This window comes from Egretta garzetta, unplaced genomic scaffold (assembly GCF_000687185.1).
Source record: "Egretta garzetta isolate BGI_Z169 unplaced genomic scaffold, ASM68718v1 scaffold54, whole genome shotgun sequence".
Taxonomy (NCBI): domain Eukaryota; kingdom Metazoa; phylum Chordata; class Aves; order Pelecaniformes; family Ardeidae; genus Egretta; species Egretta garzetta.
The window spans coordinates 284154-311903 of record NW_009259313.1 but is presented as its reverse complement, the minus strand read 5'-3'; the positions used below and the strand labels follow the sequence as shown (position 1 = coordinate 311903).

The 27750-nt window shown below is 52.2% G+C and overlaps 2 protein-coding genes across 6 annotated transcripts in view; one reads left to right on the top strand and one right to left on the bottom strand.

Moving 5' to 3' along the window:
* TJAP1 (tight junction associated protein 1) overlaps window positions 1-18669 on the top strand; it is a 38564-nt gene extending 19895 nt beyond the window's left edge. For 3 of the 5 annotated variants that reach the window (XM_035891994.1, XM_035891995.1, XM_035891996.1), the window contains 9 exons: window positions 2645-2739; window positions 6450-6608; window positions 7770-7931; window positions 9679-9707; window positions 10852-11013; window positions 12122-12188; window positions 13900-14007; window positions 14721-14804; window positions 16505-18669. In XM_035891994.1, coding sequence (XP_035747887.1) covers window positions 2659-2739; window positions 6450-6608; window positions 7770-7931; window positions 9679-9707; window positions 10852-11013; window positions 12122-12188; window positions 13900-14007; window positions 14721-14804; window positions 16505-17821 — 2169 coding nt within the window. In that variant the 5' untranslated portion in view covers window positions 2645-2658 and the 3' untranslated portion in view covers window positions 17822-18669. Of the gene's footprint in view, window positions 1-2644; window positions 2740-4309; window positions 4364-6449; window positions 6609-7769; window positions 7932-9678; window positions 9708-10851; window positions 11014-12121; window positions 12189-13899; window positions 14008-14720; window positions 14805-16504 lie in introns of those variants that run through there. The other 2 variants (XM_035891997.1, XM_035891999.1) reach the window with 2 other exon arrangements.
* Window positions 18670-21818: 3149 nt separating this feature from the next.
* Window positions 21819-27671, bottom strand: LRRC73 (leucine rich repeat containing 73). Its single transcript, XM_035892000.1, has 5 exons — window positions 27277-27671; window positions 26112-26234; window positions 24881-24981; window positions 24019-24202; window positions 21819-22407 (listed from the first exon to the last, which is right to left on the bottom strand). Exons 1-5 carry the CDS (start codon window positions 27338-27340, stop codon window positions 22337-22339), a joined length of 543 nt encoding a protein of 180 aa, XP_035747893.1. The 5' UTR covers window positions 27341-27671; the 3' UTR covers window positions 21819-22336.
* Between the last annotated feature and the right edge of the window lie 79 nt (window positions 27672-27750).

Below are 27750 nucleotides of genomic sequence, written 5' to 3'. Positions count from 1 at the left end.
AAATGCAATTTTAATCCAAGAGTCACTATTATTCTATTACTCAGATCTGAATCGTGAGCATTAATGTGCAAGCAGAACCGAGATGCAAGTTGCTGCACTAGGACCTGTTATCCTTTTATTTTAAAATGAGCTTCAAAATAGCCAGCGAGAGAATGGATCTGAACATACTTGGAGATGCCTTCCCTGAATGAAAAGATCTCTCTCATTAAATGTTAAAGTGTCCTTTAATAACCTTGCAGTCCTTTTCCATTGTAGTCGGCACCAGCAGTCTACAGATGCTGCTTTTAACTTCACACAGCTTGTTTGTCTGTCCTGGACAAGACCTCTTGATGCAGTTATTGCATCATCCATCTTGCTGATTAGTTGTCTTGATCAGGCTTACTGCAGCAGCTTCTCACGTAGTCTGGCTTGAGACAAGTGGAGGCTAAGGTTGCCTCTATCCATAAGCACAGGAAGACAACTGGACAAGTGTCTCTTGCTTTTGCTTCTCATGATGCTAGTGAAGAGACCTTGTTGCCTGCTAAAGCAAGATGTGCCAGTGTCCTGTACTGGATATGCATTTGGAGGATAGGTTGGCTCACACAGAGTGAAAATTCTGGGTTAGTTGTGATGATCAGGTATGTGGCACAGGACAGTAGCAGCATCTTTTTTACATGTGGGTATTGTATTTGGAGTTTTCTAGAGTACACCAACTGTGATAGCCAGTGAATGTTTCTGTAGTGTTGCATTAGAAACAAATGTGACTGTGATTGTGTTATGAAATTTAGTTTCTCTGTCATGCAAGTTTATCTTTCTAAATAAAAAGCAAGGTTAAAGAAATGCTGCTTTTAAGAGGAAAAGGCTGGAAAGATGACACAGTGCCTGAAATAAGAAACATTCTCTGCAACATAATCACCAGATTTCTGTTGAGGAAGGGAGACTGCTGACCCTGAACACTACTAAGCAGGCTGTTTTGTAAGGTCAGAAAAGGCAACACAAGAGAAGGTGGTGATGAGGAAAAACCCTGCAAGTCCTCTGCCTCTTTGCAGGGAATGTTCAGCTGCTGCAACAGCGAGCAGGCAGAAACTGTGCATCCTAGAACCAAAGCTACCTCAGGCCTCAAGGGACTTGCCAAGTATCAGGAAGGCAGTAGGTGCCTACAAATGTTGCGCTTTTTTTTTTTTTTTTCTTTGGTGCTTTTCCTTTTTGTCCAAAGTGTTCCTTTTTGGACCTTTTTTGTATGCTATGGACCTCTTGTTACTGGAGACAAAGTGATGCTAACGGGTAGTGCTGTGGTTTTGCATGCATGCCAAGTGGCTGTTAGTTCTGAGGGCCCTGTACAGAACAGTCTTAAGCAATTCTGTGCTAGATCACATCCGCTCCTGGTGTGTGGTAAAGGTTTTGCCTTTCTCAGGTCAGGCAGAGAACACAGCTATTCCACAAGTGGATTTTATGCTAAAGGATGCTCTCTGGTAAAAACACCTAGAGTCAAGCTTGTATACTGCCTGTCACTGCCCTCCCTCACTGTGAAGAGGAAGGAGGTTGTGTGCGTTTTGTCTTTGTGAGGGGGTGAAGGAATCCTCAGCTTTTTGCATCAACAAAGCAAATTGTGAGGTTTCCACTGCAGTCTTCTGACTCTGTGTGTGTTCGCGTCTGCCCGGAAGATGTGACTATTACTGATGCTGATCGGTGTGAGCCCAAGCCTTGTAGCCCTCGATGAGCCATTCCAGTGAAGCTGTAACCGTCAGTGAGCTTAGAAATGAGACTGGAACTGCAGCGGGTAGTAGCTAGAAAACAGTAGAATTGGAGCTACTGCAGACAATAGCCTGCTAAGAAGAGGACTGTAAATGTTAAGGAACATTACTGATGAGAGATGGAAAGGGCAGATAAAAGGAGCCAGGAGGTTAAGTTTCCTCTTGTATTACAGTGCTAATTAGAATAGCTTAAGAGCTACCTCCTGCTGTAGCTCCAGGCTAAAGCTGAGCTTCTCCAGGGTAGTCAGAATGTGGACTTGACAGCAAGCTCCTTCAGATAGAGGCTTGTGAATATCGTGGTGAGCAGAATTAGTGCTGCCTTCTATTTCTGGATATTACCTGTATCAGTTTCTGCTTTGGAGCACAAGGTCCGTCTGTTCTGCAGAGAGTATCTGCTCCTCTCTGAATGGAGGTGTGGTTAATTGAGCCACCTTGGGATTCTCTCTCTGTGGTAGCAAAGGATTCTCAGGTATTGTAAGCAAGGAGGGCTTAACTGTGCTGTTCAGTTCAGGGAAGTCTGCAGAACAAAATTAGGTTGGTGTGGCAGGGTGGCTGGAGCAGAACGACAGATGCTGGATTCCTGGTGTTGGACAGGAGTGCAGGTGGAGAAGCAGTGACCCCTGGAGCCATCTAGAAAAAACAGCTGTCTTTCAGAGGTCAGTTATTGGTCTGCACAGGCATCCTGCTCCGTGGAGAGACGGTTAGCAGACCTTCCTTTTCTGGGACACGGTGAGGACAAGGAGCTTATTTCATTGGCGAGTCCTAGCATTAGACAGTAGCCTGGTGGTGCAGCAGTTTGCTGCCGACCCCAGCCCTGCCACCTGGCCGTGGGTTGCTCTGCGCATGCCTGACTGTTTCCATGTGTTGTGCTGATAGGTGACTGATACCAAGTTTCCTTTCTCATGTTTCAGGAGCTGTTGGCCAGATGCTGCTCGATGTTGACAGGAGAAAGCTGATTTGGAGACAAGCGGCCAGAAATGTTTGGACACGTCGTCACTTTGGATCTGTAAGTCCTTGTTTGAGGGAAAGTTGCCTGGAGGCACTGTGAGTGCTTAAGTGTCTCTGGAAATTCTCAGATCATGAGGGTAGGTTTCAAATCCCGGTATCTTTTCCAGGTAGGTGGGGATGAGGTGGCAGGTAGCATAGTTGCTGGCTCTGGGGTAGGAAGCAGGGCCAGTCCTCTTTGAGCCTGAGGAACTGTGTGCTGAGAGACAGGGAGGCCGTTGGCGTGTTCGTTCTGAGCACCTCTACAATGGGGAAACATGCGTGGACCCATGGGTGCAGCTGTTCCTGGAAGCCTCTGCTTGCCTGCCAGCTCATGTGGCTGGTGGTTTTGCCTTGATGCTGAACCAGCTCTTGCTGGGAGTTGGTGGAAAAGCAGATTCAAACTATGCTGGCCTGGTCCTTCCTGGAGGTGCACGTTCTCCCTCTCTCTCTTCTCCCCCCCCATACTTTACAGTTCACCCTGCAGAGCAGTTATGCCCTTGTGAAGCTGTTTTTTCCTGTGCTAGTCAAGACCCGACTACAGCGTTGTAGTAAGGAAAGGGGCCAGACAGCTTGTTGGGGCAAGGCCAGCACTAGGGTACCTCTTCAGTTTGTTTTGGCAAAGCTTGAGTTTGCGCGGTCCTGGTTGCCTGCCTGTTCCATTCACCTTCAATCTGGCTCTCCCTGTGTGTGTACAACTGCTCCACACCCTGCGCTCCTGTCCCACCTCCCACAGGGCTTGGTGCCATTGACAGGGAAAAAGCAGCACAGCAGCAGAAGTGTGTCAGGGAAGGGAAGGCTCCACTGCAGTCTCTCGTGCCAGTGGCAAGAGTGATGACCACAGAGCTACGCTCTTACAACTGGCTCCCAGATCAACCCAATTCTCTTCTTGTAGTGATGGGTCCCTGGGCTTTGAACAGAGAGGAAGGTTGTTTCTGAACTTGTGTTGTATCCCTGGTTGGCTGGACACTATTTTACAGAAAGTAGCCTGTTAGCAGCAAGGTAGAGCATAACATGCTGCTTGCTGGAAGTCAGAGTAGCTTGCCTTCCACTCTTGTGGAGGTGTGGGTTATCACGTCTGTAGGCACAAGGATGTAATGTTTTGGCTGAAACAAGAGTCTGATAACTGCCAGCTCATTTGTAGATGAGAAGCACTGACTTAAAAGGACGAGTGAGATAATTGTTAGTGTTACCAAGCTTCTGTACTGAAGGCTTTACAGTTAGCATCCCTCTGCGGGAGCAGAGAAGATTAGCTGGGAGGGTTCCATTTCACAAGAGGTTTAGTCCTTCTGGGAGCCAAGGTTCCCTTGAAGCTATTGCTTCATGCATTTTGAGTTTGTGTTATCCCAGTTGCCTGAGTGCCTTGGACACGTCCTTCTCAGATGCCTTTCCAGCTCTTGCTGAGTTATGTGGCCCAGCTATCCTAAGCTAATTTCACTTACTTTCAGATCTGATTTGAGTTGGGGAGGGTACCTGGAGTGAGATGACAATCCAGTTGTCCTTAGTTATAAACATTCCCTATTCCTTACATATTTATGGGGTGAGATTTCAAACTGGCTGTGGATGCTAAGCTATTTGTTTTTCTTCTTCAGGGCATCTGAGTGAGTGTCCCTGGTTCATGAGGCTTCAAATTTGAGCCCAGGCTGGTAAGTGCTCAGGTCCTTGTGGGCTAGAGAAAAAATTGTGATTTCAGCTTGGGACATCTCCATGCACTTCTCCTGTCCTTAGCTTGGCAGGAATTGACAGAAGAGTCCCCTAGATCACCTGTTTGATGGTGGGGTGTTGACAAACCTGCTTCTGGTCAGGATTTTGACATTCCTGTTTGAAGAAGGGAAATGTCTTCCCAGCAAGTCAGACCCATCTGTTTTGCTTGGGGATGCAGTGGAATGTGCATTTGGTATGCTGGATGTGATTTTTCTAAAGTATTGGAGATCTCTTCACCCACTTTGAGACCTTGAGGGAATGACTGCAGCAAGGGGGAGTTTCCAGCATTCTGATGGTGGAGATTTACAGTCCAAGGAAGTTGTTTATGTCTGTGGAAAGGCATGAGAAACTTTGGTGAGCTTGAGTTTTTATCAGAGCGGAAGACAGCTTGCAAAAGTTCCTGTGGAGTGTGAAGCCTGTGGTGGCGTGTAGCCACTCTGTGCTTTGTGCAGACACCTCACACTTGCCAGTCCTCCCAGTGGACTCAGTCTAAGTGTCAAGAAGATGCAGCTAGGCAAGAGTAGATAAGAAGTGGAGAGAATTCTTGGGGCTCCATTTAGACACTTAACGTGTAAAACTTCACTAACCAAAACTCTAAGGGTGACAGAGCACTGGAACAGGCTGCCCAGGGAGGTTGTGGAGTCTCCTTCTCTGGAGATATTCAAAGCCCGCCTGGACAAAGTCCTGTGTAGAATGCTCTAGGAGAGCCTGCTTTAGCAGGGGGGTTGGACTAGATGATCTCCCGAGGTCCCTTCCAACCCTTGCGGTTCTGTGTGATTCTGTGTCTGTGTGAAAACACACAGTAAGTGAAGTCTGCTAGGTCATTGGCCCAGTGGTATCCATTGGCTGCCTTGAAGGTATGTGAGTGGGAGTCAAACCACCCTGCCTGTAGAAGGGGGAAGAGGGTGATTTGAGTTGAGGCAGGTCCTGTGCTTTGAAGTGCTGCAGGTTGGGTGCTGAGGATTGCAGAGATGCTAGGCTTGATCAGTGTTAGGAACCAGCGAGGGAAAGGGGAATGAGAAGTGGGGGCTTACCCCAAATATAGGGGGACTATGAACAATATGTATGTTGTCATTGTGGAAAGTCTGGTATCGGGCTCTGCAGGAACTGCTTGGCACCTCCAAGACTTCCTGTCTTCTGTACAATGGGATGGCTGAAATCTTGGCTGTGTGGGGCAAAGTATTCCTGCCCTCCGCTGCAGTCCCAAAGCAGTGGAAAGGAAGGAGATTCTTCCATGTATACAAGATAGCTGCTTTCCTTCTACCCCATTTTTTGCTCTTTTACTGTTGCTGCTCCTGCAGCAGGAAGAATCCTGCTCAGCGTGGCTGGGGTAAAGGGAGTAATCTGGTCTTTCTGCTAGTGGTACTGCTGCATGTTGCAAAATCGGGCCTTAGGTACCATGTCAATGGTATTGCTTCCTAATTTGATGCCATCTGTGACTTGGGGGTGGTCTTTCTGTGACTTGGGGGTGGTCTTTCTGTGACTTGGGGGTGGTCTTTGTCTTTTCTGACAGTGAGCAGTTGTAATGGTATGGTACTTCCTTCTGACAAGCCTCCTGTAGTCTGCTCCATTGGGGTTCCAGAGTAAGCCAAAAACTTCTGGGTTTGGGCTCTTTAATGGCTGGAATCTCCTCCCACGTTGTCCCTGCTGACAGTGACAGCACATGATCAATAACTCCTGCTCCAGCTGTCACTGCTGCCTGTAAGGCTTGCAGTTTCCATATTGGAAAAGGCCTTTCCTAAAGAGCCTAATCAATATGCTGCTGTGAGGTCTGTTCTCGTTTGCTATATATAATCTGGACACACACAATCTACGTGAGTGAGCGTGTGTAGAGGGGGGAGAGGATGTGCCAGCCCTCTGCTCTCACTGGCTGGGAGAAGGACACAGCTACCTCTTACTTTGCTCCCTCTCCTGCAGCTGCTGCTCAAGGCTTATGGCCGCATCCTTTCCCTGCTCTATTAGCACTCTGCATGGGGACCTGCCCTGGGACTGTGTCTCTCTCTTCTGTGCACTTTCTGCTGTTGGTAGGTAACCCGCTTTCGGAGCCACGCAAGTGGGAGGATGTCAAGCACAGCTCCATCAAAGAAGCCTTACCGCAAGGCACCCCCGCAGCATCGCGAGATCCGCCATGAGGTACCCATCATTCGTGACGACCAGGATGGAGTGATCTTGGCTGAGCAGAGTCAGGTAACGACTTGCCGGGTGACAAAGGGCTTAACACCATTGCACCAGCAAGCAGGGTTTAGTTACACCAAGGCAGGCCAGCTCAAGCAGGCAGAGGGGTTTGAGGTTTGCAACCTGAACTTCTCATCGTGGTCCCTGGAGTCCAGCAGTGAGAAGGAAGTGACAGGGTGTAGAGCAGAGTTGAACATCAAGAGCCAGACTGTCTCGCCAGCACTTCCACCTGGTGGGAAGATGGGGCAGCGAAGTGGGAAGCGGTGCCCAAACCGCAGTCATGGGCACCTCAGCAAATTTGTGAGCCGTAGCATGGAGACAGTTGTGGTGTCTGGAGATGAAAGACACCTTCCTGCTTGCTCTTTCAAGAGCAGAAGCCTGGAACGCTCGCTTATGTTTAAAGAGCCTCCTGAAGTCCTGATGCCAAGGAAGTTTCGGGTCTCCTCTACACACCTGCCTCTCAAAGGGATCCTGAAGCAGACCAACATGACAGGCCCTTGCCCTGAGAGCTTACGCAAGTCCCGCTCAGTAGAGACGCTTTCCCGTGGCCGTGGCTCACGCAAGTACAGTGATCCCCAGCTCTGCCTCAGCCGTAGGGAGAAGCCCTCACTGGAGCACAGCAGCAGCAGTGCCACTGACCCTGTCAAGCGCAGAGAGAAGATCACAGAGGAAAAACTGCAGTTCTCCAAATTCCTGGATGAGATTACCCAGCGGGTGCTGAGTCCCATCCGCTTGCGCTCACTGGGAGAGACCAGGGGAGCAGAACAAGACCAGAACTCTCCCCTTTTCCCCAGAAGCTCCATGCCAGAAGGCCAAGGGCAAGGTCACCTGCAAGGGGTCAAAACCAAGCGTGCAACTGGAAGGTCCTCCTGCCCAAGCAGAAGAAAAGCAGAAAAGAGACGTGAGGGGCTGGGAATGGCTTCGTGCCAGAGAAAGTGTGCTGAGGAGGCTGAGAGAGCTTCCAGACTAAGAAAGAAACCCATCCTTGGGAGGAAGGACAGTAAGGAAAAACTCCACTCCTTGGAGAGAAGGGTAGTAGATCTGTGTCAGTATGAGCTACAGCAGCTGGCAGACCCGGGGCTGGCAGGGACACCCTCTGGGCAGCAGCACTCACTGTCTTCATGGAAAAGCAGTGCAGAGGGCAGAAAGGATGAAAGCAGTCCCTGTTCACAGCTATTACAGACACACCATCTGTGTGCTAAACCTGGGCAGAAGCATGCAGTGGAGCTGAACTACCCAGAGAAAGGATCCTTCTCCACTCCAACACGCTGGAGTCGAGAGGAGGGACCTACCCCATCTAGACCCTCCCCTTCCTTCAGCCTGGCACTAAACAAGGTAGGTGCCAGGGCCAATGGCTCACAGACAGGGGTCTCACAAAGGCCAGAACCCCTACCTGGATCTCATCTAGGCTGTACTGCCAGTGGGGAGAGTGAGAGCAGGCCCCCAGACCTCATGTTGGGGGTGCTTAATCACCAGAAACTGCTCTCTTGTGTGTGCCACTCATGGCTGTGCTCCAGGTTGGGTATATCTTCCTGGAACGAATCAGCTTCCCTGTAGCCCTAAGAGTTAGGGAGGCAGGAGCTGGTGGTGCTGTTTTCCCCACTGCAGACTTTCCAGGTGTTTGCAGGTTGGAGGACCTCCAGGCTGCGGGGCAGCAGGTGTGTGCAGGAGGCAGGCAGCTCTGTTGTCAGGAGGTGTTGAGATGCTCCTGGTGCTTTGTGTGTGCCCTGTGCCTGGCTGTCTTGGGGTACTGGATCTTTGTGTGATGGCTGTTTCAGGTCTTCGTAAGCCTTCTCCTCTTTTCTCCAGCCTACTTTGGGGCCATTGCCTTGTTTTAGTAGGAATCACATTATCCACTTTACCTGGTCACTAGCATCTGCTGTGTGTGTATTTGTGGGGGTAGGGGAGGCAGTTGCTAGATAATTCTGCCTGAATTAACCAATTGCCATGTGGGGTCAGGATGTAAGAAAAGAATGGATTGATGATTTGCCTTTAGGAACAGGAGGATGTATGCAGATGATAAGGACCATTCTTTTAAAATGTGAATTGATAAAGGAAGTAGCCCCATGATGTCTTAGGGCCAGGACTGAAGTGGTTTGCCTTCGGTAATATTGCTAGCAGCTCAACGACCTCATCCACAGCTGTCTGTGGCACAGCCTCTAAGCCTAGAGCTGGCTGTGACATTTAATAGAGAATCTAAAGTGTGGGTTTGTGCAGTGCTGCTGGTACCAAGCACCAAAAATAATCCATGGGCAGCTTGGATTTTGTGAGAGTGGTCACAGTCTTGGGCTTTCACAGAAAATACGATTGCTTCTAGGGCTAAATAAATCTCTCCCAGCCATGCTGGCAGGCAGCAGCCATCTCATGGGTTAACACAGAAGAGTGCAAAGGATGTGAGAATAGCTGAGCTGTGTGTTCTTGTCGCTGCATGGTGTCTCCATGTTCTGCAGGTCCCCCCTCCAGCCATCTCGGGGGGTCTTGCCCGGAACATTAATTTCTTTCATGGGCTTTTCTGAGCTTTGGTGTTTCTTCTGCTATCCCAGGATAGTTACAATGCCTGGTTTCAGGTCTGCAGAAAGAAACCCTTTTCACAGCCCAACCTAGGTGGTGTAAATGGTGGACACATTTTTCAGCTCCCAAATAATTCTCTCTCATGCCTTTTGTGGGTCTTCAAGGGCATTGTGATTGCTGTGGTGACAATTTAATCCTCAGTGTATGCTGGCCTGTGAGATTCCTGCTACCCACTAACTGGATGTGGAGGAAGCTGAAACACCAACTAAGGTGACGATGTTACAAGAGATGCTGCGATTGCACTGTGGGACAGTAAAGTTACCTAGCTTGTGTGGTGGTTTCTAGTCTAGCTCTTCTAACCTGAAGCAGAACACACAGTCTGTCTTGGTATCAGACAGCTGAGCAGTGTGTTACAGACCCTAGCAGCTCTAAGCTTGCCTAGCATGACCTGTGAGAGCAGGTGAGGAAGAGTCATGGGTAGGGTCTAGCAACCAAGACTGCCCCTTAGGACAGTGTGAGAGACTGGCTCCTCTTCTGAAAGAATCTCACAGCTGTTTTCTTCCCTGTGCAGGAACCCTTGACGGATGCAGAAAGGATGAAGTAAGTGTCTTGCTCCCCCTTTATGCCTGTCATACTGCAGTCGTGTGGGTGCTGATTCCTCACATCCTGCCTGCACCACCTGCACAGCAAAGCTTACTGGCCCTGCAGGCTCCCCTTGCATCTTCAGCCTTCTTGGGGCCATGTAGCCAGAGCTTTAGTCCGTGCCTTGCCAACATCTGCCTTGCATCTGCCTTGCATGTCTCTCCCCCTGAAGGAGGAGGGAACACAGACCCGCAGTGCAGGTACAGGCAGAGGAGATGGTGGGTGTGAAAGAAAGTAGATGAAGCCTTTAATACAGATGGAGGGAGGAGTGCCTTTTTTAACCCTTCTTGTTGTTGTCAGTGTTCTGGTGTAAGCCTCCAGAAACAGTATGCAGAGGCCTGCTGCTGACTAAGGGTGAGAGCTGAGCCCTTTGCTGCTGTTGGTGTGGGGCACACGCAGCTTCCATCATTGAGCTCCAAACCACAGTGAGGAGAAACCTTGTACTGCCAGAGAGAAGCTGTGCTTCTGGGTTTCTCAGAGCAACGGAGCACAAAGGAATGAAAAACAACAGGAAATCATTCTGACCACCAGGCATGTCCTGGCTGGGGAGGAATGGAACAGTTTGTGTTGGAATGGGGGTGACTGACAGCTGTGATCATATCTGTAAATGCACCCCACCACCTCTCTTTCTGGGCTTAAGGCTGTATGGAGTCCTCTTTCCACAGTGTATTAAAGATGTGAGGGCTTTTGAACAGTCTCAGGGGAGGAGGAGATGGTTTTATTCTTTTTGCCTTCGACTCTTCTAACCTGGACTGGGATAAATTATTGAGTGGGTTTCATTCACCAGTAAGGGACACTGGAGCTGCGCAGCTCATCTGGCTAGTGGGCTTTATGCAAACACTGTAACCCAAGGAGGAGCTGGGAGCCATGGCTGGCCAGCTGGCATATGCTTCTTTGCCCCTGCTCCAAGAGAGTTTGAGTCTCCCTCTCCTGACAGAGATGCACCTCTTGCTGCGTGTGCTGGAGTCTCCTGCCAGTTCAGTTCCTGACTTCCAGGGCCCCTACGTGGGGCCTTGGGCCCTAGATCAGGGCAGCGGCATGGGGGTACTGGTGTGGAGGACCCCTTGTGCACTCAGTGGTACCTTGTTCCTGTGTGCTCCAGGCTACTGCAGCATGAGAACGAGGAGCTGCGCCGACGGCTGACATATGTGACTAACAAAATGGAGGCGATGGAGAGGGAGCTGGAGTCGGGTCAGGACTACCTGGAGATGGAGCTGGGCCAGAACCGGGAGGAGCTGGAAAAATTCAAGGACAAATTCCGTAGGTATGAAAAAGAAAACAAGAGAGGGGGGTGGTGTTAGAGAGATTCCTTCCGCCAAGGACCCTCAGCTGGCATGAGCCGCCTGTGCCCTGTTGTATAAATCAAAGGCATGCTGCATCCCCAAAAAGGTGGACCCCCAGACTGTAGGGGAGTTAAAGGGTCTGCAGCCATTACTTTTTCTAGGGTACAGTGTAGGAATGCTGCCAGCTCAAGGGGAATTCTTCATCTGTTAGATGTAAGGCAGGATCCAACTTGGATGGTTATCCTATATGTGCAAAAGGAGCCACTGATGGCTGCAAGAAAATACATTGCCACTTTACCTGAAAAGTACCTCAATTAGAAATCAGTGCCAGTCACTGGTCACATGCTTTATATGTGACAAAGCTCAGAGGAGTCCTCCAAAGTTATTCACATCCTCCCCTGCAAGATGGAGGCCCCTCACTACAAGAAAGACATTGAGGCACTGGACCATGTCCAGAGAAGGACAACGAAGCTGGTGAGGGGTCTGGAGCACAAGTCTTATGAGGAGTGGCTGAGGGAACTGGGGTTGTTTAGCCTGGAGAAGAGGAGGCTGAGGGGAGACCTTATCACCCTCTACAACTATCTGAAAGGAGGTTGTAGCGAGGTGGGGATTGGTCTCTTCTCCCAAGTAATAAGTGATAAGATGAGAGGAAATGTCCTCAAGTTGTGCCATGGGAGATTTAGTTGGATATTGGGAAAAATTTCTTCACTGAAAGGGTTATCGGGTGCTGGAATGGGCTGCTCAGGGAAGTGGTCAAGTCACCACCCCTGAAAGTATTTAAAAGATGGGTAGACGAGGTGTCTAGAGACACGGTTTAGTAGGAGACAGGTATGGATCTTAAAGGTTTTTTCCAACCAAATGATTCTGTGATTCTATGATCCGTTCACCCAGCCAGCCTCATCTTGCCTCCAGTAACTTGGGGTCTGAAGGCCATTATGTGGCAGAGGTGAGGCATAGTTAATATGGTTGTCTTAATACTGTGAATACTAATCTTTCTGGAGTTGCGGAGTTGGTGGTTGGTTTGGCAGCTATGAAGGTGGCTTGAGTAGGTGCCTGAGATCCATTCCCATGTATATCTTGTTTCTGTAGGTTGCAGAACAGCTACACTGCTTCCCAGAGAACCAACCAAGACCTGGAGGAGAAGCTGCATGCCCTGGTAAGTGCCCTATTAAGATACTACAGAGAGGAGGTAGAAGAGACCTGTGTGTTAGGAGCAGATGGGGGAAGGGGTCCTGGCTTTACCCATCAGATGTGGCAGTGGGTGAGGGGTGATATTCTGGCCATGACCATCTACTCCCCATTCTGGCTGGTGTCATGAACTGGTTTCTTGATTTACTGAGCCCCTACTTGGTCATGCACGTGAGCTTTGGTTCCCCACAACATAATTGCATGGTATTCCGTCGTGTTGCTTCAGTCCCTCTCAAAATGCCAGGGATGTGTCAGCCAGTCTTGGGGTGGTCATCCTGGGAGGACGGGGGCAGTCAGAGCAGAGCCAATGTGCGTGTATGTCTGTTGTGTGCATTCATAACACTCATGGCTGTTTCTTTTCTCTCCCTCCCCCTCTCTCTCTCTCTCTTTCTTCTCCCCATGCTGCCGCTGGCACACGCTGGGTGCACTCACCTCTCAGGCCTCTCTCAGCCAAAGCTGGATTTTTGCAGTTGCGTCTTTTCGTTTGTGTGTTTTTTCTTTTTCCTCTTTACGTGTCTCAGCCTGTTGGTTTCATTGTCAGCCCCACATACACAATCCCAGATGGAGGGGCCCCAGCCCTCGTCCAGCCAAGGGCTCACCTGGTATCCAGCAGCTGCCCGCAGATGCAGCAGGTCCTAGCTTGCAGTGCTCCATCTTAAGAGCGTTTGACTGTGAGCCAGCTGGAGCATGGCGTGCTGGGAAGTGGTGCCCATAAGCTGTGGCACTGCATAAGATGTGGATGGCTGTGAGCCTCATTTGCTCCTTTTTCTTGCCCTTCTGGGCTGTGAGCAGGCAAGTCAAACAGCTGAGATGCTGATTGCCTCTGTGTAGCCCAGGGTGAGAATTTTTTTGGTTCTAGCACTTGAATTTCTTGTGCTGGTGCCTGAAGAGACTGCATATGTGGGAAGCATTGTCCTCCCCTACCCCCTGGTGTGGCACTGGGCTGTACCCCTGACATACAGCTGGGCGCTAGTGGTCACAGCCTCGGAGCAGCCTGGGGAATTGTTGGAGGAACTTCCTGAGAAGAGGATGGCTTGGTTGTTCTGAGCTGTTGCCCCTCTCTGCTGTTACATCTGGGTCTCTATCAGCCCTGTACCTGAACTGTTAGCAAGTGTAAGGAGGCAAGATTGCCTGCTTTAGGGAAGGCATTAACTAAGATCCAGATGAAGTTGCACAGGTCCTTTTTCTTACTAGAGTAAGAATTCTTTGAAGATGGTGCCCTCTCCCTGCCAAACAAACCTTTTGTCCATTCAGCATTGACTGCTGGATCTTTATGGGCAGTATTCTCGTTCTGTTGCCCCAGAGAAGAGGGCCAGGTATGACAAGCTCACAGGTATTTGCTGCCGGTGGCAGGATGGGATTGACTGCTCAAAACTAGTCTTTCCACCAGGCACTGTGTCAGCCAGGGCAGAGAGGAAACATGGGTGTGCTGGAAGAAGAGATACTGCATTAAGGAGGTTCAAACTCAACCCATTGTCTATGTAATTAGCAGAGTGGCTGGCTCCATTTGGCCTTTGGAGTCCCTCCCTTGGTGAAGAGCCAGGCTGTCCCCCTTGTCTGTCTGGAACTTTTTGTATCCCAGCTGAACGTGTCATTGTGCTATGCTTGGGCTGAGGTGGGTGGTGAAGCCAGGTTCTTCTGTGCTGGGGAGATTTACATCTGGTGTTCTTGCATCCCAGATTAAAAAGGCAGAGATGGACCGCAAGACGCTGGACTGGGAGATTGTAGAGCTCACTAATAAATTGCTTGATGCCAAAACCACCATCAATAAGCTGGAGGAACTCAACGTAAGTGTTGGTCTGCAAATGGTTGCGGAAGTGTGTGAGGTGTAGGCTTTTCCTCTTGTTCAAAGTCATTAGTGTAAAGGAACATGTGAACGACTTCAGTGCATATGAAGGTGTGGGAGCTGCACACAACAGTAGGGACAGACAAACAGAAAAGGGTCTGAGGGGTCGAGCAAGGAAGAACTGATCTTCGAGTCTGCTCCTTTGAGCTTAGGGCTTGACCTGAGTCCAGGCTGTACCAACAGCGGGGTCATTTACTCTAGAGCTGGGAGGGAGCTGATGCTTTTTCTACAGCATTAATATAGAAGTTCCTGGATCCGGTGCTTGTTTCTGTTAACTGCTCTCAACTCCCTCCAGTGTGTCTGCAAGATGCCTGACATCAGGCAGTGTCTTCAGGCATGGCTGAGAGCTCTGGGATTGGGATAGCAAATCTGGTGGGACTTCTGGAGATTATTAAAATCCCCAGAGGGAGAGGGGTTGGTACACTGACCAACATATGCCTGGAGCAAGTGCTGGAGTTGAAAGGAACACCTTGGCTGAGTTGTAAGAAAATACACAGGGGTGTGGGGAGGAGGGAGTGGCAGGTGTCCGCATGAGCAACTCATCAGATGCCTCCTCCTGCTTCTGTTCAAGCAGCATCTGGTCAGGTGGTGCCTTTTTGGCTAAGAGGTCAGGCCAGTCTGATGCTGTTGCACACCTGTGCTCTTTTCTTGCAGGAACGCTATCGACAGGACTGTAATCTTGCAGTACAGCTGCTCAAGTGTAACAAGTCCCACTTCAGGAACCACAAGTTTGCTGATGTGAGTAGCAGTCCTGCTGAGGTGGGGATAAAGGGCTCATGGTCTCCTCCTGCATCTTGCTTTCTCTGCAGGGCTGTTGGCCTCTCATCCTTCAGCCTCAGATGGGGCGGGGGGGGCTCTTCGTCCCACTCCCACTGAGAAGGCAGCACAGAGCCTCTGCCAGCTCCTCTTTCATGCAAGCTCCATTTCACAGCTCAGCCAGGAGCTGTTATAAAAAGCACAATAACCTTGAATTTGATAGCCTGCTGGGTGCCTGATGGGAGCTGGCAGGAGGACAGACCTATCTCTTACCCTGCTCTGTCCTCTTCCCTTCCTCACCTGGCCACACAAAAGGGCCACACTGCCTGATAAGGAGTAAAGCAGAGGTAGCCTGGCCCTGCCTTATTACTTGCTCTGAGGAGAAATGTGGGAGGTAGCACTCGGGGTGTCTTTTAGGCCTCCTGAATGGGATAAGTTGGTACCAACTCATACTCGCCCTTGTGGGGCCTGTTAAGATCATCTTGCCCTCAGGTTGGGCAAAGAGAGAGTTTAGGCCTTTCATATTAGTAGCATCACTTCTTTGGTTGGAAGTATCACTCAGGCCCTTATCCGAGCTCTCTCTTTGCTGTACCCCTAGTCTCCATCCCTCCTTATGTTCCTCTCGGCGAAACCATGCGCTTGTCTCTTTTAACTTAGCAGGTGACCAATATGTCACCCTCCCCCTCCCCCATTGTGTCTCAAATTAGCACTCTTGAGGTCAATGTATCAGTTACTGCTGGGGTAACCTTGACCTCTCTCCCAGCTGTCTCCCCTCCCTGGAGCTTTGATTTCTGCCCCCCGGAGCACTGCATCCCACATGGCTGCCACTGGAGAGGGGTTGGTGCTGAGCAGCTGTATGGACAGTCTGCCTCACAGCCAGCTGTTGTCACGCAGTGTGCCCTACGTCCCCAGCTTTGGATGCAGTTTCCTTCTGGCTGTGATGGGACAGACCTTGCTGTGCCACTGTGGAGCCTGGTGGAGCTCTGCTCTCCACTTCGTGCTCTGTGTGGGTGTGGTGACCAAGGTGAGGGCAGCTTGGCAGGGTGATGAGGAGAGCAGTAGTGCCCATTTGCAGGACAAGGAGCAGTGCTTACTCCCTGTTGACACCCAGGTCCTGCAGCTTTGGTAATAAACCCCATGTTTGCCTCTCTGAAATGGACAGAATGAGGAAGTGGGATGAGGTGGTGGCATTGGTGTGAACAAGGGAAGGCATTGATTCTGGTCTGCGGGCAGGCTGCCAAGGCAGCATGGCTGCAATTACCACATTCGGGGAGCACTGCGGATCCCAGCACTGGGGGCTGTTGAGTCACTTCAGTGCAACCACTGGCTGATTTTCCACAGATCAATAGACCCCTTCCTAACATGCGCTGGCTGGGCCTTGTCTCTCCGCTCACAGGCGTGGGGGACTGAGACCGTGTGCCGTATTTTCTTGTTGTCTTTGCAAAATGGGGCCTGTGAACCACAGCCTAGAAACATGACTGGTGTGACAGAGAGCCTTGTTAGTCCCTCATGGGGCAGGTTTGCTTTGGAAAGAGGTACCTGTCTCAAGACAGGTAGATGAAAGTTAGGGTCGAGATGAGGAATACAAAGTACACATGAAGGTTGTTTGGAAAAGGCAGATTATTTGGAACTAAATGGTTTGCATGGCAGCCCCCTTCTAATGTCCTTTTCCTTCTCTCTAGCTTCCCTATGAGCTGCAGGACATGGTCAATAAGCATTTGCACAGCACTCAGGAGTCCACAGGCCCTGGTCAAGAGGCAACCCACACCTTGGCTCCTTCTGATGTTGTACCCACCTCAGTCATTGCCAGAGTCTTGGAGAAACCAGAATCTCTGGTTCTGAACTCAGCCAAGTCTAGCAGTGGCAGCTGTCCCATGGCTGAGGATGTCTTTGTGCATGTGGACATGAGTGGAGCCCCTCCTGATGCCTGCAACAATGCAGGGCAGGTGGGGAAGGAGGGAGGAGATGTGGGGAAGCAGCAGAATGGTGGCTGCAAGCCGCAGAGCAGTGTGGAAAGCATGCCGGAGGAGGTGCCTGCCTTTGAAAAGCTAAGCCCATACCCTACACCCTCACCTCCCCATCCTATGTACCCTGGGCGCAAAGTGATTGAGTTCTCTGAGGACAAGGTAAGAATCCCTAAGAACAGCCCCTTGCCCAACTGTACCTATGCTACGCGCCAGGCCATTTCCCTCAGCCTGGTACAGAGCGAAGATGAGAGCTGCGACAGGCACCGAATGCTCCCCAACAGCCCTGCTTCAGAAGGGCGCCGTTCGGCCTCCAGCTGCTCCTGTCAGCAGTCCCCCAAAGCAGCCAGGGCTCACGGCTCTTCCCAGAGCAGCCCATTCAGCAGCCCTCCCCAAATCCCGAGCGCTTTTGCCAGCTCTGCCAGCTCCGAGGAGGACCTGCTGGCCAACTGGCAGCGTATGTTTGTGGACAAGGCACCCCCCACCTCAGAGCGGGTGCTGATGAACCGCACAGCCTTCAGCCGTGACACAGCCCCTGAGCTCCAGAAGAGGTTCAGCTGCTCCATGCAGGAGCTGGGTAGGGCAGCCTCGGCTTACTCGGATGGTGAGGAGTCTGCGCAGAGCTGCAGCTGGACCGTGAGCCGAGACTCGAGCGTGGACACAGACAGCACCGAGTCCAGAGCCCGCAGGAGCCATTTCTCCTCGGACTATGGTACAGATTTCTCCCAGGATGAAGCCCAGAAGCTGTTGCAGGAAAGCAGTGGAGGCGCTGCTGAGGCTGGAAGCCCCTCACCAGAGAAGCACAAGGACTATGTGGACCTTGGCTTGCCTGAGAGCCCAGCTGAGGAGAGAGAAATGTTGCTCCAGGGAAGCAAGGAGAGCAACCAAGGAGGTACCCAAGAAGAAAGCGGAGAAGGCAGGGTCAAGCCTCCATTCGGTCGGCCACACCGCAGCCCCAAGAGGATGGGGGTCCACCACTTACATCGCAAGGACAGTCTGACGCAAGCGCAGGAGCAGGGCAACCTTCTCAGCTGAGGCAGGGCAAGAAGCAGCCACACGCTGCAGAGCTGTGGGATGCTTCCATCTGTCCACCTTCTGAGGGAGAAACCTCCCTTAGTACCCTCCTCCTGGGAGGGGGGCTCTGCTCTGAAATTTTATATTTATTCTCTTCTTTTGCTACCTGGAAGAGCTGGGGTCTCCTTTCCCCGGCACCTCAGACCCACAGTACTAGCACACACAGCGTGCAGAAGCACACTCACTGCCCCGGCACACTCACAGCTCTCTTCACAGCCTCACACTGGTGCCTGTACCGGAGCTTGTTCTGGGTACCCCTCGTCCTGGTGCCTGTGCCTCTTTATGCTCACATCTTCCTTCCCCCTTCCCACTCAGGTACCTGAGGCCCTGGGTGCTCTCATGCTGGTTGCCCACAGCTGCTCTGCTCTCTTTTAACTTGTGCCAACAGGGCAGAGTGCCTGCGTGGTGGTGTCTGATTTCTGGGAGCCCGCAGGGGCTGTGAGTGGGGCACGAGGACTCTCCCAGCGGATGGCTGTGGGCCCCTGGGGATGTGCTGGGATTGCTGGTGTCTCATTTTCCTGCTGGGTTTTGTTTTCCCCGGCTGCCCTCTGGGTGGTTCTCCAGAATCTGCCTCTGCAGGTCCCCATCGCTTGGCTCCTGCGTCAGGCTCAGCACCCAGCCCCCGCTGAGGCAACGCACGGATGCTGGTGCTGCGGCGTGGGGCATGGGTGCTGTCTGCCGAGGTGGTTCGGGGAGGCACTGCCTTGCTAGGTGCTGGGGTTTGTGTTTGTGCGTCTCCTCCCTCGCACCTCTTCCCCCGCTCTCTGTGCTGTTGTTTTGTTTGAATGGTGCTGATGCTTTGCTCTTGGGTGGGCTTCTTTCTTCTTTCCAAGCCTTTGGTTTTGGGTGTATTGTTTTTTCTTTCTCCCCGCCCTGCATAAACAGACGCAGCCGTTGGCAGCCGGTCGGATGCCTGCTTTGAGGGTGTGTTGAGGAGGCTCAGCTCTCAGAGCTGTGCTTCCCTCTGATCCTGGCCTCCAGCCTGCAGAAACCCCTCCAGACTTCAGAACAAGGTCTCACCCCAGGCGAGCAAGGCGTGAAGGACGCTACTGGGCTTTTCTGGGCAGGGCTCGGTGCAGGGCCGGCAGGGATGCGAGGGCAGCGTGCTGAGGAGCTGCTCCGTGTAGACGCACTACCTCACAGCTCTGCAGCAGCCCTCTGCCAGGGTCTCCTCGCATGCCGCCTCATCTGGGGGGCTCCAGGCTGGCTCTGGTGCCTTTCTGGGGCCTCCCCTTCTGGGTAGGGCCTCTCTGCGTGTTTGTCCTAGTGTAGCGTGATGCTGTGTGACTTTTCTTCTCAGTCTTGTGTGCTCGGTGTCTTGTTGGGGGGGAGGGAAGGGGAGAGGTCTGTAGATGTAGGTATTTTTTTGAGGGCTTACCAAGTCCAGGAGTCCTGTTTTAATTTTGTCCTGTGCCCTCGTCTGTCTGGTGTTTCTTGGCTCTCCTGGGGGTGCAAGGCAGAGAATAGCCTGGTTCCCTGTGCCATGCACCCCTCAAACCCTCCTGGCTGTCCTCAGCCTGCTGTCTGGTTTTTGAGTTGGGTTTGTGTTGTCCTCCCACCCTACTCAATGAGGGCTCTTCACTGGGCTGTAGGAGAGCAGCCCTCTGTCCAGGAGGGAGCTCCCGTTCATATGCTTACAGCAAGATGCTCAGCTAAGAGCTGCTTGGGGGCCCTGCTCCTCTCACTAAACCCTGGTCTCTGCAAAGGAGCTGGGGCCAGCCAGGGCTTCAGCTTGAGCCTGGAGGCTCCAGGGCCCATGAAAGGGAGCTGCAGGCCTCTCTGGCAGCTGTGTAGGTTGCTTTATGTACCCTGGCTAGAACTGCTGCCTACACCTACGCCTTGTTTCCACCTCGAACAGTTGTGGAGCTGGATGCCACCCTCTGGCGGAGAGGTGGGACTCAGTATTTCACTACAGTATTTCGCTTGGTTAACTGTGCAAACAGGCTGGTGCTGAGAATGGGAGCCTCTTCTGAGCCTGCAGGGTGTTCATCTCCCCTGTCCTGAACGTGGTGGTGGGGTCCTTGCGTTTGCACTCATCAGCCACTCCAGTGCTGCATTTCTTCTGTCCTTCTGCAGCATTGCTGGGGGCTCGCGCCTGCAGTGGCTGCCAGCTCACCCTCACGGGCATCACCTGGGGTTGGATCCTCACTGAGTGAGCTCCTCTGGCTCTGAGGCTGCTGGTGGCCCACCTGTGGGACAGCACAGCCACTTGGGCAGCAGGGGAGGCATTGTCCCTCAGGGCGCAGCCCCCTCTCCCCTGAATCCTGGCATGCTGGTCAGGGGACAAAACCCACTCTTGCTGAAGCAGCTGGTGCTGATGGTGCTGGGCAGAGCCAGCCTCTCCCTCTGCTTCTGGTCAAGGTAGACTTAAAAGCAAAACAGTGGAGAAATGGCGGGGTGGCAAAGGGCTGCCCAGCGCCTCACCAGACATTTCTGCTTCTCAGCATTAGGCTGCTGGCAGAGGTTGAGGGGGAGCGGTGGCCTCAAGAGGAGCAGGGCCCTCTCCTGGCAGGCATGGTGCCTGCCCTCTGCACTCCTGCTCACCTCCTGCAGTATTGGCTCTGGGGCCTTGAGCTGACCCCACTTTCAGTGTCCCAACTCCAGACTGTTAATCTGTAACTAATGTGGTTTTTTTCTGAAATTTTCAAACTGATGTATATTTTAAGACCAGAAATAAACTATTTTAAAAGTAGGTGGCAATGCCTATAGTGTTCTCTCTGTTGGTTAAGACCTGGACCGGACCCTTCCTGAGCATCCAAGGCAGCAGAGTCTCTCGTGGTACAATGTCCCCGAGATTGTTGAACGGTGTGTGCCACACACTAGCTCTCCCAGGGAGAGCAATCCTGTGACCTGTAAGCTTTCCAGGAGGCTGTGAAGGCACTGGTCAGCCTGAGTGCCCACTTTAGCAGCAGCCTGGTTCAAGGTGCTTGTGCAAATCAAGTCATCTGTCTTGGAGAAGAGGCTCAGCCCCAGGCAAAGAGGGGTATGTGGGATGAGCCATGTTTTACTTCTTTAATTGTATCCAAGCTCTGGAAACTGCGCTGTGGGTCTGAATGTAGACTCAAAGATCAGTTTGAGCCTGCAGACCACAATCCATTGTTCACAGCAGCACTTTTGACTCGGAAGCTGACAGTGGCTTAAAAAAAGGGCAGCTTATTTAACCAGGCAACTGTAAGCAGCCTCAGTGTGACTCAAAATTCTGCCTACCCCATTTCAAGTATTTCACTGGCTGTCCTGTCCAGTCTGTGTCTTGTCAAAGACGTCCACATGCTGATCTAGAGTAGGACGAGGTGTAGCTAATTCTTTTAATATTTGTTGATTTTCTTGAAGCCCCAGCTCTCGGAGTCATGTGAGAATATCCGTTCTCCACTTCAGAAACTGAGTTATCTGGGAACATGTAACATACCCCCTCCCTGGAGTTCCGAAGAGTTTTGTAATTCTAGTGTCAGTATTTTTAGTTTTTTATTTCAAGTGAGGAGGGAAGATTGGGGTTGATAGGACATAACCCAGATAGGAAGCCCTCCAAACATGAAAGGGAGTTCCTGTAGGGTGCTGATACGGACATTTGGAAGAGCTTTCTCTTAAATGTTGAATGGTGCTGCAGAGGTCAGAGGGGGCAGTGATGAAATTTCTTCCATCTCCCAAGTTAGGCTGCCTGTGCCCTTCTGACCTAGATGTATGCAAAGCGTAACACAGGAAGAGTTTCTTGTTTCTTTGTCCCCATAATTAATGATTTTATTCTGTGTTCCCTTGAGTAGCAGCTACTGCCACAATTTAATCTTCCACCTAATCAGAGTCTTGAAACACAATCTTCCTCGCCTAGCTCCAGCAAGGGGCGCTTGGCAGAGCAGTGAAACCCGCAGTGCTGCTGTGGGCTGCACCGGAGGGTGCAGGGCTGGTGCCAAGCTCCCTGCAGATGGGCTCTAGCCAGAGGGAAGGCCTAGGGGGACAGCTGCCGGTGCTCTGAGCCCCCCAGGGCAGCTCCTGCCTGCTCCTGTCGCTGGGCAGCTGCCGGTACCCATCGGTGTCTGTCCCACCGGGGACGCAGCGTGATGGAGGCTCACGCCACCGTGAGTGGTGCCACGTCTGTGACCTTTATAAAACTCTCATCGCGACAGCAGTACAAGCAATAGAAAGAACATCTCTTATACACATCTGAATAAATACAGCCTTGCACCCTGCGGGCACAGCCAGGCGGTGGGGGAATGGAGGGGGGGGGCAGGGCAGCGTGGAGCTACACATGCAGCGACTGGACAATCACAAGCGGCCAACAGGGCGCGTGACAACACAGAGATGTGTGTAGAGATTCACTCAGACCAGGCTCCAGCACTCAGAGAGCCGAGGGAGGCATCAACAGGACGTGAAATGTGTGAGAAGACAGCTGGGGCAGCCCACTGGAGGCAGGGGGGCTGGCAGACGCACACTCCCCCAGCGGGCACGGTGCTCTTCTCAGCAGAAGCAGGCAGGGTAGCCCAGCTACATTTCTGTTTCTGCTAAGAGGCTGTCACCAAGACCTGATGTCATCAGGACCATCTGGGAGCTGGAACCTGTGGCGAGAGAGGGAGAAAACCGTGAGCCGTTTGGGCTGCCGGAGAGTGCGGAGCTGTACTCCAGATCCAGAGGTGAGGATGAGGAATTAGAGCACTGCAGGGTGGGAAGCAAACTGCTGAGAGGATTGTGAGATTAAGTTGTAACTAGGTCTACTCTGGCCACGCAGCAGAACAGAATCGATGTTTGGGGAGGGGGAGGAAGCAGAGGCAGCAGCAAGAGCCCGGGGGGGGGGAACCTGCATGTGTTATCTTGGCTGTCAGAAAGAAACATGGGCTCTGAACCCTCCCCACATATACTTGCAGGTGATACTGGTTGTGCTGACCCAAGCCCACCCTTACCCAGCCCTGTGCAAGACCTTTAAATCTGCACTCACCGAGTGTCTTTTCAGCTAGAGAGACAGCGTCCAGGTGGGATGGGCTGGCAGGCTGCAAGCCAACCAAACCCACGGAGGGTGATGGTGTTGCCTTCACAAGAGCAGGGAACACAGCGGGCAAGCAGCCATTTTATGGCAGCAGAGGCCTGGAAATCCTGACTTTCTGTGCTGCATGAATGGAGGGTTTGTGCAGCCCTCCCCTGCCTGCCTCAGGAAGGTGAGGGCAGCTTGCTGGCTCTGCGACAGCACAGAGCACCAGCCAGGAACGCTGCGACTCTCCCCACGCCAAGTGAATCAGCTGCAAGGAGGACTGGCACGCATAACAAGTAAGAAACTCAGCAGGGTACCAGTTTCCCATCCAGAAGCCTTTTTAAACAGAAAAAAATTTGTTTTTTCCTGGACGTGAGGGAGGAGATCCGGAGTCCTACACATTCAAAACTGCTGCATGGGAGGGTCTCTGTTTTGGGGATCAATTTCTGGAAACTGGATCCAAAACTTGGCCAGAGCTGTCAGTAAAGGATTTTTATGGTTCTAATAAATGAGGATCCAGATGTTTTGAGGCCCAGGGAGTGGTTGTAGTCGTCTGCTGCTCGTCTGATATGAGAATTGGGAGGGAGGAAGGACAACTAAAGGTAAAATAACCCCAAATCCCCCAACCCATCAGGATCACAAGGTAGGCATGACAATATACGATATCATATATACAAACAATACACAATGGGCTCCTGCTATCTCCATAATATACCTTTTTTTTTTTTGTTGCAAGCAACAGACAGGCTGTGGCACCTGGCTAACCCTTCACACGTTTGGGATGCAGAGATAGGCATAGCTGATGCTGTGCGGATTGCATGGAGTTTCTGGAAGCAGTGAGGAATGACATGAGTTTTGGCTAGGATTATCTGGCAAAGGCCCCAGATATCTTTAATGCTCCTGCCCTTGAGTTTTAAGACTTTGCACAAAGATTTCGTTCCTGCAGCATCAGGGAAAATGCCTCTGAGGTACCGTTCCCACTCTTTGCAGCAGCCGCAGTGTCCTTGGGAGGCTGCCTTTCCAAGCACTGCTCAGCCCAATGCTATTTAACGTGAGGATTGCGCCTGGAGGCTGTCTGGATTCCAGTTCACAGGGAGAAGGAACAGACCCCATTCGCCAACCCCACCACGAGAGACCAGTGGTGCAGACACCCCAATTCCTGCCTGTCAGCCCCTGCCCGCAGCCCAGATCCCGGAGCTCTTACTGTTCTGGCAGATCCAGGGGTTCTTCTCCCTGGTTGTGACTTCACGAGCCTCTGTCTCCTCCTCTTCCTCACCCTCTGAGAGCAGGTCAGAGATCTGCTGCTGCAGCTCGGGACTAATGTTGTTCTCCGCCAGGATGAGTGTCCGTAGGGCTGTGGGGTAATTCTCTACCATGTCCAGCAAGGTCTGGGTGGAGAACAAGATAAACAGGTTGACAAGCAGCACAAACATCAGCTAGGCTGAGCAGAAAGAGCTTCAATGCTCTGCCTCCCTGCAAACTCTAGCCCTCCTCTTCTTACCTCTACCTTCCCTTGGCCTTGACCTTCCTTTTCCAGGCTTTCTGAGAGCCTGAGGACTTCCCGTCTTTCTGTGGGAAGAGCTGAGCCTGGATTTCCTGGCTCTATCTAAAGAGCAAGGGACGGCTCTACACCCTGTTGCTGCCACATATCCAGGCTAGTCCCCTCTTACCACTGGGAGCTGGGGCTCTGAGACGGGAGCCTGTGCTACCAAGCCTTGGCCTCTATCTGTCCACAGAGCTTTAGCTCTGATCCTCAGTCACAAGTCCAACCCCTTACTTCTTCCAAGAAAACCAAACTACCAAGTAGAGCCACGTGTTTCTCCCTGCTGACTTGAGGGACATCCAGGAGCCCTAGGTCAGAGCTGTGGCTTACGAGCTCCTCCTGTGGCCAAATGCAACAGGGTAGGGGAAAGCAACAGCACCCCTGGGTGCAGGGAGGGAAAGGGGTGCATGTGGACTGGGGAGGGGGATGGAGGCAGGTATAGATCCTAAAGCCTCTATAGACAGCCAAGATCTACGCCCTTGAGATGTCAGTGACCCTATAGAGTGACTGTAGGCTCTCATACCTGGGCTGACTGGTTGGTAAGTCCTGTTCCCTCCAAGTCCAGAACTTCGAGGGTTCGACTGGAGGCCACAGCGACAGCGAGCATCCCTGCTACTTGGTCACCTGTAGGAGAAGCAAACCAGGGCTGTCAGCAGTACCTGCCTACCCTCAGGTAATACCAGATGCCCTCATGGGCCTGGGGCTCTCATGGAAACATCCTCTGAACATTTCTGCCATCAGACAACCTCCAAATCCCAGTTACCTTGGGGGGAAAAAAAAGCTGTTAACTGAGAAAAGAGACAAGGTCAAGGCGCACCATTTCGTGGTTATGGCAGCAGGCACTGATTATCAGAGGGAACGTGATGGAACGCAGTGAAATTGTTTTCATACCCCAAGGAACCGTATCTTCCCAAATCTCCTTCCTACTCAAGGATGCAAGGGCCTTTAACAATCCATGTAAGGCATCCCAGATGCAGAATAAGGAGCTGAATGCCTCAGTCTAGGGGAAGGTTGGAGGCGGACAGAGGAGACTGCACCTGCTGATGGACTGCCTCCCTGGAAAGAGGGTAGACTCTTGGGGGTGGACACAGCAGGACCAGGAGCATTAAAGATTGATGGTGGTGAAGAGATTCCAGTGTGTTCTGACATTCCCTGGTGAGTGCCAAGATACCATATAGCTGTGACACCTTCGCTTGGAAAAAAAAGAACAAGCTGCTGTCAGGTAACGCGCTGGGGCCTTTCTGGCCCAAGAGGAGGCACCTGGTTACACAGACAGGGTTTGGAGGGCGACTCTGTTTCCAGAAGGGGTGAGGAGGGGAGTGCCCTGCTGATGCTCAGGGAGGCATGGCCTGGTCTCCTCCTCACCACCTTGCAGCAGAGCTGGAGAGAGTTGGTTTCTATGGCAACGAGTGCCAGGCTCTCCTCCTCCTCCTCCCTTCTCTGCCTGGAAGATGAAGGGGGGGAGCGTGGTGACACACTGCATCTGCCAAGCCAGCATCGTTGCCCAGGGCTTCAGGAACAGGGGAGATGCAGAGGGTCAAATGTGACGACAAAGGCGGTGGAGCGGGCAAGGCACAACCTCCTTTCTGCACCTCCCTGCAGGGCACGGGTGCTGGGGACCAGAAGGGACTTATGCAAAAAACTGCTCCATCCTGCTGGTGATGCTCTGCCACCCTTCAAGAGCTCGGTCCCCAGCCACCCACCAGCACAAATGCTGAAGCAGGAGTGCATCATCCCCTGCCCCCTCAGCTTACCTAGGGGGTTGTAGTCCAGGTTCAGCACGCGAAGCTGTGAGCTGTGAGCCACGGCAATGGCCAAGCGTCCCCAGCCTTTGCTTGTGACACCCGGGTTGGCGCTCAGTGTTAGCTCTTTGAGGCCTGGAGAAGAGAGAGAAGCCAAACCAGAGCCTTAGGGTCACCAAAGCAGTCTCAAGGGAACTAGTTCAGCTAACCAGCTTTGAGTCGTGTCCTCTGTACTCCGACGGGCTAAATGGTTTTGTTTGCTCTGACAACTGTCATCACATATTTCACTGATCAGTGAAATATTTCACTGCCTCCAGCAGTAGCCCTTCATTTGCCCATGCTGTGACTGCCCCCTTTCTCTGCTCTCCTAACCTGTGTCCTCCTTACCCCAAATAGCAAACACAAGGGAAACAAGTATGGGGTGTGCAAGGTGACTGACCAGAAGAAGGAGGTGGCATAAGGTGACAGGTTGGAAAGAGGATAACGAGGACAGTAGGCTCTGAAGCCTACTGCATCTGGGAGGGGAGGCCAGCAGAGATAACAGCATCAGTCACACTGTGAGCACACACAGGAGAAGGTGCTGGAGAGAGCTGGAAAGCACTTTGAGAGTCAGGAGAGAGGGGTGGTGTTACCTCAGCATGTGCCAGCTCTCAGCTTAACTGGCCCACTGGCCTCTGACCACCAAAGATCATCCCCCGCAAAGATCTGAGTCTTGGCACTAAGGCTATGACCATGCAACCACACACTCACAGAGTGCACCTGCAAGCAGGGACAATTCCCAGGCATTCACAATAAAGCCAAGTGCTGAGGTGGGGGCACACCATACATTTATCTACGGTCATTATCACCATGCAAATGCAAAACAATAAAGTCAAAGTCCAAGCTGTCCCCTCCTCCAGTTTCAAACGTTCCTGTCATGAACCAGAAGCAACCTGTTGGTCCCTGATCTCCAAACTGCCAGCAGGCCAGATCAATAGCGGAAAGCCCATGCCTGCCCAAGGGAACCGCTCCTCTATTGCTTGGCTTTTCTGCTTTACTTAAGTTGGGGAAAGAAATTCCTCAGCCCAGACAAACTACAGAGCCTGCCTCCTCCAGGGCTGAGGATTTACAGCTGCATGCATCTGCTCCATGTGAAGCTCCACTGGTCATTGTGCAGCCCACAACCCCTGGTGCTTACCGGACTTGGCCCCGTCAGGCGGCAGGAGCCCACAGATAAGGTTGATGCCTTCATCACCCAGCATGCAGTCTCCTAGATCCAGAGCCACCAGCGAGGGGTGGATGGAGAGAGCAGGGTTGAGGAGGGCCAAGCCTGCATCTGTCAGGGGACTCCCATGGAGGCTGTGCAGGTAAAAGGGAAAATTACTAAGCAGCCTTCTTCCTGGGGGCTAACTAACCCGACGGGGAGGGAGAAGCTGACGAAATGAGGATGACGACAAATCCTAATCCCAGGTGGGGAAAAAGCACTGGGAAGCCTCTGCTGTGAGGGTCAGCCGGCCGCTACGGTGGCCTTCCTCTCCTGGCCAGGACGATGGGCGCAGGGGGTGCCAGCGGGGCAGCCCAGGCTGGAGGGGCCGCGATGGAAAGCCAGGGCCGTGCCCAGCCGGCGGGGGCAGAGGGGGGACCCCCCCACCGCGGGGGAACGGGTGGGGGT